Source organism: Alternaria conjuncta, assembly GCF_024043145.1.
Source record: "Alternaria conjuncta strain BMP 0040 chromosome Unknown scaffold_5, whole genome shotgun sequence".
In the NCBI taxonomy this organism is placed as follows: Eukaryota; Fungi; Ascomycota; class Dothideomycetes; order Pleosporales; family Pleosporaceae; genus Alternaria; species Alternaria conjuncta.
Genome location: NW_026250094.1, coordinates 620138 through 635677, shown reverse-complemented (window position 1 = coordinate 635677; position 15540 = coordinate 620138). Strand labels below are relative to the sequence as shown.

General features: G+C 53.6%; 5 protein-coding genes across 5 annotated transcripts; 2 read left to right on the top strand and 3 right to left on the bottom strand.

Annotated features, from left to right (window-relative positions):
* Positions 1-7: 7 nt before the first annotated feature.
* On the bottom strand, positions 8-5284 carry J4E85_003887 (uncharacterized protein; the record flags this gene model as incomplete). Its single annotated transcript, XM_051468152.1, has 4 exons — positions 8-768; positions 822-1250; positions 1722-4795; positions 4842-5284. 4 exons carry the CDS (start codon positions 5282-5284, stop codon positions 8-10), a joined length of 4707 nt encoding a protein of 1568 aa, XP_051327744.1.
* Positions 5285-6431: 1147 nt separating this feature from the next.
* J4E85_003886 (uncharacterized protein) lies at positions 6432-9017 on the bottom strand (the record flags this gene model as incomplete). Its single annotated transcript, XM_051468151.1, has 1 exon — positions 6432-9017. The coding sequence occupies one exon, from the start codon at positions 9015-9017 to the stop codon at positions 6432-6434; it is 2586 nt and encodes an 861-aa protein (XP_051327743.1).
* Positions 9018-9241: 224 nt separating this feature from the next.
* J4E85_003885 (uncharacterized protein) lies at positions 9242-9744 on the top strand (the record flags this gene model as incomplete). Its single annotated transcript, XM_051468150.1, has 4 exons — positions 9242-9249; positions 9285-9438; positions 9572-9661; positions 9715-9744. 4 exons carry the CDS (start codon positions 9242-9244, stop codon positions 9742-9744), a joined length of 282 nt encoding a protein of 93 aa, XP_051327742.1.
* A 654-nt stretch (positions 9745-10398) lies between these two features.
* Positions 10399-11936, top strand: J4E85_003884 (uncharacterized protein; the record flags this gene model as incomplete). The annotated part of the gene is made up of 3 exons (XM_051468149.1): positions 10399-10468; positions 10655-11513; positions 11570-11936. The coding sequence occupies 3 exons, from the start codon at positions 10399-10401 to the stop codon at positions 11934-11936; spliced, it is 1296 nt and encodes a 431-aa protein (XP_051327741.1).
* Positions 11937-12495: 559 nt separating this feature from the next.
* On the bottom strand, positions 12496-14731 carry J4E85_003883 (uncharacterized protein; the record flags this gene model as incomplete). Its single annotated transcript, XM_051468148.1, has 5 exons — positions 12496-12536; positions 12563-13994; positions 14050-14114; positions 14145-14324; positions 14374-14731. 5 exons carry the CDS (start codon positions 14729-14731, stop codon positions 12496-12498), a joined length of 2076 nt encoding a protein of 691 aa, XP_051327740.1.
* Positions 14732-15540: the final 809 nt, after the last annotated feature.

The following is a 15540-nucleotide window of genomic DNA, read 5'->3' as shown; positions in this document are numbered from 1 at the left end:
TCCCTACCTATCTCATATTGATAGGATGAATCTCGCCATCATAGTCATCATACATCTGATAAGGCGAGGGGACGAACCTCTCACTAAGCTTCAAACGATGCCACTCGTTGTTGTAGTACTCCTCAAAGTCCTCCGGAGACACCAGGTTCAAACGGCTCTGCAACATCATACTCGGCAGACGGTGGCCGTCCTCTCCGTACTTCGGGTCTTGGAGCCTCTCGCCAGTGTAGATTATGAGGCAGAAGAGGTGCGTAGGCAAAAGCGGCTTCCCGTCCTTGCGAGCAATGATCAGAGTGCCAGTCTTAGTTTTCTGGTTTGGCGGGTTGAGCATCGCCGCGTTGTGGTTCTCCCGACGGGATTCGACGTCGCGGTCGCGCCAGGAGAGCGCAGGGGGCTCTTTCCGGATGATCAATGGAATGCCGACTTTATCGGCGACTGGGCAGGGGACCTGAGAATCTTTGCTCAGGATGGAGCGCGGCTCGATCTGGCTCTCATATGTAGGATGGCCGAAGAATAGCTTGTCGCCCACGCAAGTGAGGCGTACGGCAAGGACACCACCCGTCTTCCTCGATATGACCTCCTTCGCTCGCAAGCTATCTTTGTAGTGGTTCTTTCTCAGGGCGTCCACAGCGTGACGGAAGTCTGCCGGTGTGCAGTTGAGATCGGAGGTTTTGCGTCTGTCTTCGGGACAATGGCAGCCCCAGGCAAGGACGTGACCTTTGCCGTGGAGTCGCGCAAGCTCAGGATCGATGTCCATCAAGCTCTTGTCTGTATTGAGTTAGTACATTTCTCGTGCGACTTGTACAAAGACATTGACGAACTGATTGGTATATCCTCCGGCAGAGGCTCTTCGAAAGATCCCAGGTTTCTCGTAAAGAGCAATCCGAGATGCTTTCCAGCGATGTGCCTCTTAGTCGTGTAATCGGTGCTGTCTTCCTCGAAGTATCCTATGGGGTTGTTGCGATTGTTGCAATTTACGCCATAAAACTCGAAGCCCAGCTCTTGCACGTAGGCTTTCTTGGGTGAAGGAATCTTGGCGTTGTAGGTGCCAGGCTCGAACAGAGTCCACTCGAAGCGAGGCGCCTCTTCATCTTTCGGGAAGACAATGATGCTGTAGTGCTTTTGACTGGGACGATTGTTCATGTGCTCGCTGAAGGATTTGCAGATGAGCTTGTGGACTTTCCAATCGGCCTTTTGGCACCGCTTGGAGCAGTACTGGATTCCGTTGCAGGCGACACATCTGAGCTTGCCTTCGTCAGGGCACAGCGCACAGTGGGCAACCATGATTCGATGAGTTCTTGTAAAGTTTTGGAGATCAATTGAGGGGAATTGAGGTGTAGGATGTGAAGAATTGAGGCGTGGTGCTGCTACAACAAGGGGAGCATAACGAGAAAACGACCTGGCATTTCCTCGGCAACGCGGAAGTGGGGCTGACGCGTCAGGCTCCTGAAACGTGGCCCGTTTAAGCTAGTAACCACGCGCATGCACGTGAGAACGCGACATCTCATAATTCGGGCAAACCATCTAATCACCCTGTCGCGCTCTCAAGTTCGGCGAATTTGTATCGAGCTTTGAGACAACACAAAATCGTATTCTCTACCTGGACTAAAGAGCTAACCATCAACGAATCTCAAACACCATCGAAGGAATGACCCCTTCAGCACCCTCATTCTGGTGCTGCATCGCCTCACCATCCATCATCCCATGGATGTAACACTCACCAAGCAGCGTGTAAGAAAAGTAGCCTTCGTCGCCGAGTCTCTCTCGCAGATTATCCATGACCTTCTTCTTGTATTCAATCGTCTCGCCCTCCGTCAACTTCGTTCTGTTTATGGGACGGCGCCAGCTGGGCCGTATGGCCGCTGGCATATCATACGGCGCATGTACAGTCAAGGGGCTCGAGCCCGACGATCTTGAACGTGTCTGAGACGTCTCTCCGTTCCCGTAATGTTCCGCTTCTGTCTTGTGGTCACCGTCATATGCATTGGTTTCTCTCTCCGTCTTTCCGTATTCCTCAGTACTGTCATGCTCCTCGTTGTCTTCATGGTACTGAGAGTATTCATCATTCTGGCCGTTTCGATGCTCCTCGTTGCCTCTTGTCGGTGAGTCGTTTCTTTCGAGTCCCTTGTTCGCTACTTGGTGGCCGCCAGTCACACCTCCGTTGTGAGTTCCGCGTCTGCGCATCAGGTAGGATCTAAGCTCGTCGGCCTCTCTCTCAACCTTCTTTTTGTTCTCCTTCAGGATGAGCATTCTGACAGCCTCGTACTCGCCATGCTGCTTCTGTCTCCATAGCTGTTCACTGTACTGTACCGCAAAGTCGATTCGATTGGCCTTCCCTCTTCTAGTCATTTGCAACCAGCGTCTACCGGCAACAAGTGCCAGCTCGAACTCCCACCAGTCCACCAAAGGTTTCTTCTTCTTGATAGTTGTGGGCCCTTCCTTAGAAGCGGCAGAGGTAGCACCTTCAGCCGTTGTTGGTGCTTCAGTGATTCTCCCCAGCATGGTTGCAGCACCCAGTGATTGTCTTCGTTTTCGTGACGTCTGTCTACGTAGGTTTTCGTCCGTCTCCTTTTTACCTGGCCTGCTCACTTTCCTATTGGGGTGCTCCTTCCGCTCCTTCATCTCTTCCACAATGCGAATCCTGATCGCGGGCCATACCCTCTTGCGTTCTTCATACAACCAGCATTTGAAGTCGGCAGTGGCCTGCTTCAAGATGCGTAGAAGAATTCCTGTCGAGTTTTGCTTGTCTTTGGCTGACATTTTGGCAGAATCGATGCCGTGGCTACGCATGTAGTCGGTGGTTCTCAGCCATGCACGGCAGAGCTTTGCCATCTCTTTGTCTTTCCAAGCTTCATGTCGTCGTTTACGCAAGATGTATTGCCTTAGTTTCTGTACAACAGTATTCTTGACATCGACCAGTTCTTGCTCCATTTCTTCCTCAAATACTTCTTCGGTTTTCTTGGGACACTCCCGCAGCACGACCGGAACACTGCATCCGTAGAGTATGCAGACCAAATCGCCTTTTTGGACATCTTTCCCGACCAGCCCTAGTGTCCCGCTTTCGGTACGCACAAGGGCACGGTTCCATGTGACGGCCTGCACACGGCGACAGAACTGGGCGACGACAGAATTGCGTTCGTACTCAATGAGCGCGGTAGTGTCGATTGCGCCGCTCTCAAGACCACCTTTTCTGAACGATTCTTGGCAAGCCCGCGAGTAGTATACGGGTGGATTCTTGCCATCCTTGCCCCGGTTGGCGACGAGCGTCCGCCAAAACATATCAGGTGGGAGCCCTTTTCCGTCTTCCCATTCTGCAAGATCAAGCCACTCTGCGGGAATGTGCCCGTTGCGAGATACCTGGGTGACATCCTTTATAACATCAAGCTTGAAGCCGCGGACGTACATGCTGAATCGACCCTCGTCAAAGTGTCCAGGTTTCAGTCGCTTACGAAATCGGAGTGCCTTGATGTCGACGCCCTTGGTCTCAGCAGCAGAGTAGGAACTTGGAAGTCCAACCAAAGGATCGGCGTTAATGCGACTCATCTTGGGGCCGGTCAAACCCGGCCGTTGGGCCATCGCGTATGGTGCATTCGAGAGTTGTGGTACCCAGGAAGGCAATGCCATATCCCCCGATTCAGCGTTCGTAGATACGTTCTGAACAGGTGCTCCCTCAGGTGGGTCAGGAGGTTCGGCATGATTGGAAAGTGCTCTACGGCTCTCGCGTCCCTTGCGGCGTGCTTCAAGGTCCTTCTCTCTCTTCTTCCTTCTTTGTTCTTTCTCCTTCTCTTTCTCCTTGGTATCCCGCATCTTTTGTAGCTTCCTCTCCTCAATGGCCCATGGGCGGCAAATGACATCCAGCGCGCGACTTGCGTTGCCGTGAAGAGAACGGTCGATCGAGAACTGAATGAAGTCCTTGCATACATCTACGTACGGCAGTTTGTAGTCGACGTTGTAGCTCTTGCGCTGTGTGTAAACCTCAAGGCCTGCTTGAGCGCTTCTAGACGTGACAGCAGCATTTACGCTCACAGCTCGTGGTGTGGTGTCCTTCGCGATCGCAAGCAGTGCATAAATTGTGTCGTGAGGAACGGTGGTATCGAAAATGGTCAAGCTTGAGACCAGATATTCCAGACTCAGAAGAGGCTGTATACGATGTCTCGAGCTACCAGATACGTCCTCTACATGGCTTGAATGAAGGGGTGCAGATGTGTAGTCGTCTTCGCTGTCGCTTGGGTCAGAAAAGGCTTCGCTATCCGAATCGGTGATTGACTCAATCTGTGCCAGAGGGTCTGGCACGGGTTGCGCTACTTCGGATTTCTTGTAGTCGCGAAACAGGCGCTCTGTCGCATCAACAAGCAAGCTAGCGCCGAGGGCAGAGACGTAGTCGAAAACACTGGGAATATACTGGTACTGTCGATCTTTCTTCATGACCTCCGACAGGCGATGCGTCGCTGTTTCCACCTCCACGAAGAGTTCCACGGCAACAGCGAATTTCTTCCAAGAGATCCTATCTCTGCCGCAGTAGATGATGGGGTTCTTCGCCAAGGCCAATTCTTGAACAACCCACCGTCGTGAGAACCATGGTCTTTGCATCAGATCTAGTAACGCGACCCATTTCTTGCTCGCGTCTTGACTGTCGCAGAGGGTGTCGAAGCTTCGTAAATGTGAGACCTCTTTCTTGATGAAGCGTAGTGCCATGCGACTGGATTCTGTCGCGTCCCCAAGCCAAATGCAAACTCGCGAAGCGTTGCCGTAAATTATGTTCATCATCTCGACTTGATGATTCTTCTCACCCAGGCTACAGAAGTCAGCGATTATTGATTGAGTATCATTGACTGACCTACTCGTCTTGGTCGATGCAAACCATGTCAATCCACAGGAAGCGGCTACGGTCCGGGTAGCGAAGTGCCTTCATAGCAGCCACAAGGTTCGGGCTCACTTTCTTGATGTATGTCTTGCGATTGCGTTGAATCCTGATCTCAGCAGACTTGCCTGCTGTGCCCCAGCACCACGACAAGGCTTCATAGGGATATTGGTGTCTCTCGTTCTCGCCTGGTGTGATCAATGCACAAAGAACTCCAGCAGCCGAAGTTTCGCTAGAGAAAAGCTCAAGGATCCGAATGGTCCCCTGGCTGCGTGGCAAAGGTTGATAGCTGAAAGTGCTGTATTCACGACGATGTTTCCACGACGAGTTGCCCGTTCCATGGACATCATTGCTATCCTTGCCCCGCCTCTTGCCCGTCCTGGCCTTTTGTTGCTCTGACAAGTCGTTATCGGTGGAACTCATTGCAATCGAATTCAGAGTAAGTGCTTTATGTACGATGACAGGTGCTTAACTTAGAGCAAGCACTTCGGCTGGCTAGAGCAACCTGAAGGCCTTTATACCCGCGAGGCCGAATCAGACTCCTAGGTCAGACGCTCGACACGTTAGACATCACCCTTTTACAGAGTGACTGAAGCGAGCGCATGCCTCAGGAAGCGTCAAGCACCATTCCGGTAGAATTAAGCAATGCAAGGTAGCAACGCCACTGCCGTCCAAGGTCTGATTGGACAGGTGATGCTGTTTGGTGGAAGCATGCGGGTGCAGGGTGTTCGCGCACGGCGCCTAGGTACTCATTCTGTAGTACAAGGACGAGTAGCGGAGGTTCGCGAAAGCCCGCACAGCCTTGTGGCTGATCGTCCGGCCTGGCTGCAGGAGAACAATGTTACATTGCATAACAGAGTTTTCAGCCTTGGCGCATGTTTCCGGTATCTTACATGGAGAGTTGAAGCAGGAGGCACGGTTGAGGAAAGACCACGCGCCAGCAGAGCGCTTGTTGGCATGACGGGGGCCGACTTTGTCCTCGGCCTTGGGCCTGGCGAATGGTCATGACATGACACAGGGTGCTGATCAAATTAGCGAACGAAAAACAGGCGTCAATCAGCCACTTCATGAGCTTGAGAGCTGAGAAGCTGGGAAGGCTGAGAAAGCGGGATGGAAGGCCTGCTTCTGGCCGCACGAGCAGCATCTCCCGCGTGGTCAGCTATAGTTATGACCGCGCATCAAGAGGAGCGATGAGTAATCCATGGGTAGCAGTTCAGTCAGTGGTGCGCGGAAGCGATTGTACGTCGAGATTGGAGGTGCGAAAGTGTAAAGCTGAGGTCCTGCAGGTCAAGCCTTCATGAGGCGCACACTAGCGCGACTTCCCGCTTTCACCCAAGCGACGGCTCCACGCGCCCGCACCTCCACCCGTTCCGTCTCTTCGGAGGTCTGGATTTTCACTCCTTGAACAGCTGAGAAAGTGTGTAAGCAATGAATAGCGAATCATCAAAAGCACTCATCCGGATCCGGGGTTGGAGTAAGCGAAAAAGGTTATGGTGTATATTCTTTACGTATCATGGCAGGGCCAGGCATTCGGGTCGTTATCTTAGTCGCCGGCATATGGGGCGCTTCATTACTTCTTACCGTTATCGATTTGGACGCGCGGGACGGCTATGGTGGAAGGAGGTTGCGGCTCAGAACCTGGTTCTATGGCTTTGGCCTGCTTCTTGAAGTGTTTCTGCAGCTGAGCTATGGCCGCATTCTCGTCTTGCTTGACAGCCGTGTGGCTCTCCTTGTCGCGGTCCCTCCAGTTCGGGCCCAGAATCTCACCAAGACTGATGGAAGCTCTGCGATTGATGTTCCGTCTCGTACGTGGGTGCCACATGTGATCGTGCACCATGCCCTTGCCGAAGAGTTGAGGCTCCCGCAGTAGCGGGCTTCCCCATATCTTGTTGACCTCGTGAACGTATCGCGCATACGGGAGCGTGTTGGACCTCTCCACCACTCTATTTTCTCTCTTTTTGGAGCGACCATGGCCAAACATGTTTATGAACTGCGACTGCAAGGCTTTGAGTACGGTATGGTAGTGAACAAAGACGCCGAGATTTCGTAGATGCACAAGGATCCGTAGACCTGCGCTCCACTCTAATCGGCGTAGCATCCGGCGCTGCAGCAACCGACGACGGTAATGCTTCTTGGCTAGCGTCGGGCCCAGCATGGACTGTTCGAGAGGTGCGTTTGGCAGGAGTCCAGCTTTGAAGCCCCAGATGATGAGACTTTGCTGAAGGGAGGGGGCGAACAGTCGTCGAACGGGGTGCAACGGATTCTCGCGCTGTGTGACCGTCGTTGGGAAGTGAAAGTAGTGATATCGTTCAGGGTATGCAGCACGCAGTTTCGCTGTTGCCGGTTCGAGAAATGGTGATTTTGGCAACGTGCTGAACTGGTAACTGCTTCTCGGTGCATACCAGCAAAGAAGCCAGAGTAAAAGTCTTCTAAGCTCCCTAAACCTTCCAACCATGCCAAATCTGCGTACGATCTCGCGCCATTGGAGTGGAGAGATGGGGGCTAGACCGTTCTCTAGGATCATGACGAATACACGCGCGACGAAACGCAAGTCATCGAATCGGTCACTGACAGGCTTGTGTCCTCGTTGCCGACGACGCAATAGGCTGCGAATGGCCATGATTGATTCAGGCGACACCATGATGCCGCGAGCACGCATGTCTTGGAGCACTTCCACGACATGGTTCTGTCCAGAGCGTTTAATGTAGACTTGCAAGAGCAGGTTCCAAGACTCTTGACTAGAGTCATTGTGGAAGAGCGTTAGAATGGCAAGTGTGCGCTGGACCTGCGCATAATCGTCGTTGTCAAGATAGTGCTCGAGCAGCTTGCGTTGCATTTCCACGTCGCCAAAGACGTCCGGATGCTGGTCGCTTTGCAGCATACTGCGCACCAGTTGCCACTTCTGCTCCATTGCGAACGTCTCCAGTGCCAAAGAGAAGACGCAGCCCTGCAGGGCAATGCCTGCTTGCCTGAGCTCTTCGAACCTCATAGGTAGCTCCTCCACCGGTTGTGTTTGCAGTGCCATGGTGAGCACAGCTTGAGGCCCAATCTCGTTGATGCCCACCATAGAGAGACCTTGTATGATCGAAGCAGGTGGAAAGGTACGCGTTGCGAACATGCGGGCGACGAACGAGTCTTCGAATCGGACGGGCGCTGTATCGGGGCCTTCCAAGCGGCGCAGAAGGTTCTCATTGTATTTTGCTGCACCCCGCCTCCACTTCTTCGTCGACCCTTTCGTGTCAAAGTAGACCTCACGAGCTGAATCCTCAACGGTAAACAGCTGGACGAGAGGATGTGACGCGACAGACTCGGACGGCATATCGTTGCGAAGAGTGCAAAGTGCATGCCATCGGCGTGCCGCAGTTATGTCATCCTTCTCAATGAGCGCCGGCACCACCTCGTCGTAGAGGTCCCGCTCATTGCTGTGCTCGTATATCTCCATCAATGCTTCGTATGCGCCGTGCTTGTAAGTGGATCGCCCCTGATGTGCCAGCTGCCGTAGGGGAAGCCGCTGGGGCTTCAGGCTCTTTTGTATCGCGTAGTGATACCTCAACGCGGGCGCTGTTCTCCTCGGGAGCCAGTGGCTCATGACCAGATAGTACAGACCAGGGTATGTCTTACCTGTCTCGTGAAGCAGCTCCTCAGCGTGCTCTATCGCCTTGTCCGCGATCAGGTGGTTCTTCACGAAAGTTCCCCATAGGAATGCGGCATCGGGTGTGTCTTCAGTGGGCAGGCGGTACCCTCGATGGCGGAAGTTCTGCCAGACATTGCGGACACCCTTTTTCCCGTGCAGTCTCTCTTCGCTTGCAAGGATAGCGGCGAGTTGTGCAGGATCGTCTTCCCTTTCCGCTACACGTGCGACGTCGTTTTCAAAGATATCTACGGTCGGGACGAGGGTATCGTTGGACTCGTCACGCTGGAGTGCCTTGAGCACGTGGTCTCGGACTGCCGCGTCTTCGCTTGCATCCTTCATTCGCCTCCATTTCAGCTTGGGTTGCGGTTTCGGCTGGGTGGAGTAGTTGCGGCGGCGTGCTACTGGCGGGCAGCATTTTGTTGCCGCGGAACAGGCTGCGGGGAGTTCGGGGGCATTGACGACGGAGCGAAGGAGTCGCAGGGCTGACGGGCTGGCGAGGAGCCTGTCCAGAGCCGGTGGCATCAACGAGACAGGGGCGGAGGGCGAAATCAGTCCATTGGCGTCGCAATCGTCGTGCGTGAACTGAGCATGCGGAAAGTTGTTGCGCCCAAAGCGGCCAAGGGCCTTGGCGGCCGACTTGCTTTCGCCGGCGGATCATTCGACCTCGCGACATCACCAAACTGACCAATCCACGAAACCACCAATTGCCCCCGCACGCCGCGCAATACTCCTCTACACTCTTCAAAATGCCTGGGTACGTCCATCCTCGAGCTTTGGGCCTGGCCGCAGGCCTGAGGGAGCACCGCGACGGCCTCCAGTGCTCCTCCGCCTTTCCGCACAGAGCTGGATACTGACAGTCGGCAGCTGGGTTATGCGCGAGAACAAGGTGCCTTACTGGCAACGCGAGTTCCAGAAGCACGACGGACTGAGGACCTGGGAGAAGGTGCGTACTGAATACACAAGAGGAGGGTTGATGGGGGCATGATGTGGTTAGAGATGATGCGCATGCGGTGCTGGACACATGGCGTGTGGAAGTGAGAAAACACAGGGATAAATGCTGACAGATTGCTTCTTAGGCCCGTGGAAAGTACCTGGTTCCCGGCTTCAAGGTTATCATGTTCAGCAGCCTCGGCGCCAGCATGTACATGATGGGCCGTCTCGTCCTTGTAAGTTCGCACTGGGTTGAATTGAGTGCAACATCATTACTAACTATATTCAGGGACACAAGACCTGGTTCGGCAAGAACTAGACTCCGCACTTCGAGCATGATATCCAGATGGGTGGGACCAATATGAGTCTTCTGCATCAATATACAATCAACCGACAAGCCTTTACCCATTACAACATCTCCTTTGTCAGACCGCATATAACAATCTTCATTGTCTGTTTACGCTATGTTCACTTATTCTGAAGTAATGCTGCCACCCAGCTGCTACGTGGCTGATAAAACACGAATGGCTGTCACTTGCATCGATGACTAGACTGACTTGTGAGATTACGTCTTTGGGTCGACCTTGCGGATACGTGTGAGGCAGCAGACAATTTAGTTACTCCAACTGCAATGGGGCTTGATGTCGAGCTTCCATGGTCATGGCAGAGTGCCCGTTCCTACCAGTGTCGAGTACGGATACAACCACTTCAGATGACCAGTCTGGCAAACCAATGTCCCCAAGTAGCTAATATCAAAACACCCGACCGAAATTCCACAATAAGCTGCACCAGATCCAGGCGCGAAACCAGAAGGTGCTCTGGGGTAGCTTGCCCAGATGCCCCTCCACATGCGTGCTAGTCGCTGTAAAATGAGGTCAGTGCCTGGAACGTGGAACCGAGCCGAGATCCTCCAAACCACCTCCCGCGCCGCCAAATCTCCACGTACGCTCCTTCGTTGTGACGCATCGACGCAATGGCAGACTTCGTCAAGGGTCTCTTCGGTGGCCAAAAGCCTGTCCAGGCTCCAGTTGTTGGTGATGATGGTACGTACACTACATTGCATGCGCGGTCGCGAGGCCACCAGCCTGGGATGCGGGACCACACGAGACCCCTTTGCGATACTCGAATTCTTGACCGGAGATGGAGTCGCGAGGTTATTTTGAGGATGCCATCAGGAATTGCAGAGCTTATCAATATACATAATCAATGGCTGCGCTGACACCAACCAGACTTCGCCGACTACGCAGGTGCTCCTGAGCCCACACCTGCTGCCATCTCGTCCTTCACGACCGGTACCGGTGCAGCGCAAGCCGCTCCTACAGGCCTCGGCGACAACCGGCCCTATACAGCATGGTACCGGGTGTGGGAGCGCACCACCATGGACGACTTCAAGCTGGAGATGTACATCCTGCCATTCCTCGTTGCTCTCATCGCGGTTCACCTCTGGGGCACCAAGCGCAACCGTAGCAAGGCCAAGGCATGGATGAAGGCTCACGCCCCTGTCCTGACCCAAGAGTTCGCCCAAGTCGGCTACACGCGCCCAGACGGAGAGGGAGCGGTTGCAGATGTGGACAGCATGCTCAAGGAGAAGAAGGCCGACGAGTACCAGACCTACGCGACTGGACGCCAGAACGTTGCCTTCGTTGACTTCAGGCTGAGCTTCTACAAGCGCGCCAACCCCTTCATGTGGCTGGGAGAGAGCGTCCTTCCCCTGTTCTTCGAAAGTTTCCCGGCACCTAGCGAGCGTCTTGAGGCTACCGCTTACGTTTTCGATGGCCGGGAGACCAAGTTCGCTCCTTCGTACGGTCAGGCCGATGCGAAGAAGGTCACCAACAGCTCTTTCGACGGCTTCGTCTTCGCAATTGTACACAAGGATATCATGAAGCGCATGCGCGATGAGCGCTACGACTTGTCTCTGACCAGCACGCGCGACCACGCCAAGTTGCCTGTCTGGGTCACTGTCATGAGCGAGAGCGCCGAGGTTACCGACATGCTGCTCACACCCGAGCTCATCAAGGCCGTGAACGACGCCGGAGACAGCTTCGAGGCCATCATCGTCAGCGACCAGCCCATCAACGCGCCCAGGACGTAAGTTATCCAGCATCCAATCTCTCTATTCTTTCACCCAAGCTAACATTTCCCAGCCTCGACGAGACCAAGCCTAAGAAGCGCCTCAGCCTCTCCCTGAAATTCGCCTCGGACTACTCCACCACCATGCCCATCTTCCAATACTTCCTCCGTCTTACCGACCAGCTTGCCTCTCATGGACACTTCCGCCCCGAAGCCCTCCGCCGCATCAAGCAAACCCGCGACGAGCAAATCGCCAAGATCAAGAAGGCAGATGATGAGGAGAAGGCTGAGGAGAGGAAGCTTTCGCTTGACAAGGCAAAGAAGGAGATGAGAGACGCCAAGTTGGGTCGTCTCAGCGCCGATGAGCAGCGCAAGTTCCTCGAGAAGGAGAGGGAAAAGAACGCGAGGAAGGGCATGAAGAGGAGTACCGTCAAGGCATAGGGGCCCAACAGGAATAGTAGGGTGGGTGAATGAATGGATACAAAAGTATCTCAGGTATTGCTTGGATAACGTGGCACATGGGATGATTGTATTAGTATAGGACTACCACGAACTTTGTGTCGTGGAGGCAAAGAGTAGTAATTCATTAATCGCACGCTACTTTACAGACAGAGAAACAACGCGTCGTCGACTGCCAACAGCATGCCATCTTGCAAACTCAAACAACAATAAAAACAAAACGAAACATCGCTGTGCGTCCAAAAACAAAACTTCTGCAAAACAGTCTTATCACGCTTTGTGTGCCCTCTCACGCCTACGCATACCGTAAGATCCACCAGGAAGCCCACTCTCCGGCGCCTGCGGTATACCGATATGCGTAGTAAACCCAGTCTCGATAGCGGCTGCGGTCATAACAGCAGTAGGGTCTTGATGCACTGGCCTCGGAGTCTCGAGTCCGGCTGCGTCGAGTGAAAATTTATTGGATACGAAGTTATCCATGACGGAATGCGGACAGCGAGTTAGGCCACCATGCACGCCTGTGCATTCGAAATGGACATTGCTAGTCGGCGAGGGAGTCGGCGAGGGAGTCGGCGAGGGGGTCTGGAGTGCGGCTGCTTTGGACTTACTCATACTCGATAGGGCTTCGTCTGTGTAGGATTGCGGACACCAAGTCAGGCCACCGTTCTCGCCCATGCATTCAAGGATGATAGCGTCAGTCGGCGACGGAGTATGCAGTGCGGGTGTGTAGAGTTCGGATTGTTTGGATAGGACGGCGTCCGTGTAGTATTGTGGACAGCGAGTTAGGCCACCATGCTCACCCAGGCATTCCATAAAGACACCGTCAGTCGCCGACGGGGTCTCGAGTGCGGCGGGTGTGGGCTCAGTTGCGGTTCCATGAAGAACCTTTGAGGTGACCCAGTCCGGACAGCTTATCAGCCAACCATCATCGCCCATACATTCCAAAAAGACACGGTAATGAGGCTCCGGAGTCTTGTGTGCGGTTGGAATGGGCTCCGCTGGCGTGTAGTATTGCGGAAAGCGAGTAAGGCTGAAGTCTTGACGCATTGTACCAATCTCGACAAGGCCATCGTCGTTCAACATGGGCTGAACCGGGTCATTGCCATCGTAGTGGTCCGGATAAAGTGCCCACGAGGAACATTCGGGGGTGTCGCATGCACAGTAAACCCGCCCTTTCCCATCCCCGCAGTCGACCAAAAAAGGATGGTAAGTGAGTGGAAACATATATCCCGGTTGGTGGATCAAGAATTTCGCTGGATCGTAGCCGTTTGGACAGCAATAATGAGCGATCTCGTCGTACAGGTAGCCATCGACTGGCTCGTTGGAACCGCTGGCAGTCGCCGAACCGAGTCCAACTTTGGCAACTTCCTTCGCCATCTGTCGGATATGACTCCAGTCCGCGCTGTCTTCACCTAGACTCCACGCCATGACGCCTCCGAGCTTGTATTTGCGGACGATGTTGTCGAATTTCCTTGTGATGAGTTCGGGCGTATCCCATGTCCAGAAAAGGCGGTTTGTGGCATCGAAGTAGTATTGTCCGCCGGCTACTTCGTCAGTAACACCGTATTTGGCTGCGAGCTGCCATGAAGCTGCTACATCGGCGTCCGTACATCCAGTTCCAAACGCGTGTTGGCAGGCGCCGTTGCAGTGTTCAGGCGAAGTACCGCAGTGGCCGTGTTGAGAGCAACAGCCTATCTCACACTTGGTTCCCTTCTCTGGACCGCAGGTGCCGTCTTGGGATACGGTCAGAGAGGAGGCATCAACGGGGCGTATGCGAGATCTCTCAAAGGTCCAGGCGCCAGAGGTGAGTGTGTCTTTGCCTTGGGCATCTTCCGCAAGGACGATGGGGCAGTTGAGGGGGCTGCCACTGCAGTCGCCTTGCGTGGTGAAGTATTTGGCGTAGTATGCGAAGCCGAGGTTGAGCTTGGAGGGGGGTGCGCCCATGGCGAGGTAGTCTTTTATGCTGTTTTCGGCATCGATGGCGGAGCTGTGGTGTTTGGTTACTGTGTCTCGGCGGTTCATTAGGTCGTAGCTCATCACCTGGGAGAGTTAGTATGATCTCTGCAAGGTTGGTGTGAGAGATGATGTCACTTACGTTGATGAAATCGACGGATGGCCAGATCTGAGGTCCGGTTGTTCGAGTGTATCCAAGCATGTCAACTACTACTTGTCAGTTGATTTGCTTCAAACATGTATATGATGACTGGCCTTCTTTTCCTGGGACAGCAATCGAAAGCAGCTTCTTTCCAATAGCGGCACGGATGGCAGCCAGTAACTTAGGGAACGCGGCGATCTGGTAAGTCTGATCCCAGTTCGCCACTTGTTTGTAGTCCGCCCCGTTGCCGCCAGGATATTCCCAATCGATGTCTTCTGTTGTGAGCATCGACAAGTAACCAATGTAGGTAGATGGTGTACTCACCGACTCCATCTGCTCCAGTCCTGGCAAGCATAGTAGCAACATCAGCGGCAAACGCGAGCATCGATGCGTCGGACTTCGTGGCTTGACAGAAACCAACCGTATCGCCCCAGCCGCCAACAGCAATCATGACCTTTGCGTTGGGGAACTCGGTGCGGATGGTGTGTATGGGGACTTTGGGCTGGAACGTAGCTGTTGCGTTGGCTGGGGCAAAGGCGAGGATGACATGGTCGATGCCAGCTCGATCTCGTGGGTTGTCTGGACGCGTTGGGTGCCATTCGTCTGCGTATATGACAAATCGGGCTGTTGCTGATATTGCGAGTATCATCGACGCAAGAAGCGCCGCGGATGGGAAACGCATGCTGGAGCTGGGATGTACTCAACAGCTTGTGAATGGTCGAATAGAAGACTAATAGACAATGGGGTGATGAATGCTACCAAGGTAAGCAATACGTGTTGTCATGGAGAAGATGGAAGCATATCATAGAGATAGGTGTCTCCCAATCTGGCCTGTGGCGTCCATCGTAGCTACCTCAACGTGGTGTTTGTTCTTGCAGACTGTCTGAAATGGAAAGAGCAATGATAGTTGAGAGCTCTTTCTGACAACAACTCTAACAGCGAAACTATTCGTTCTCTCGCTCTTCGATAGAAAATAGAATGGCACGACGGAAAGCACAAAAGCCTAACAAAAGAAGTAGGCGTCGGTTGACTAGAAGGTGTAGTATATTCTGTACTGTGTGGCTCTCAATACAGTCGCCTTCCTAGTTAACCCGACGTGAAGAAGAGGAAGTCTTGCAAAGAAGCGGGGAATTCATCGTAATAGCAACATTCGGTCTGGTGAGCATTGCCATGTGCCGAGTACAACACAAGCTCGCTCGCCGCTTCAGATGCTTGCTGATCTAGAAGGGGAAATGGCGACTGGATAGAGCCTCATGAAGACATGACCTAATGCGCGCTGGAATGAGAAGTCTACAGGCGTCCACGACTATAGTCCAAGCATGAGACTGATCATATAAACAACGATATAGCAGAGATGAGGAGGGTGCAGAGTGTAAGGTTGTGTAGTCGCTCCTACCTATACTGATAGCCGAGATGCAACAAAACAGCGCGATCAGCAGCTACTGGACAATTGGAAGTCGCGGCCAGCCAACGTCGATTTCCGCATAAACA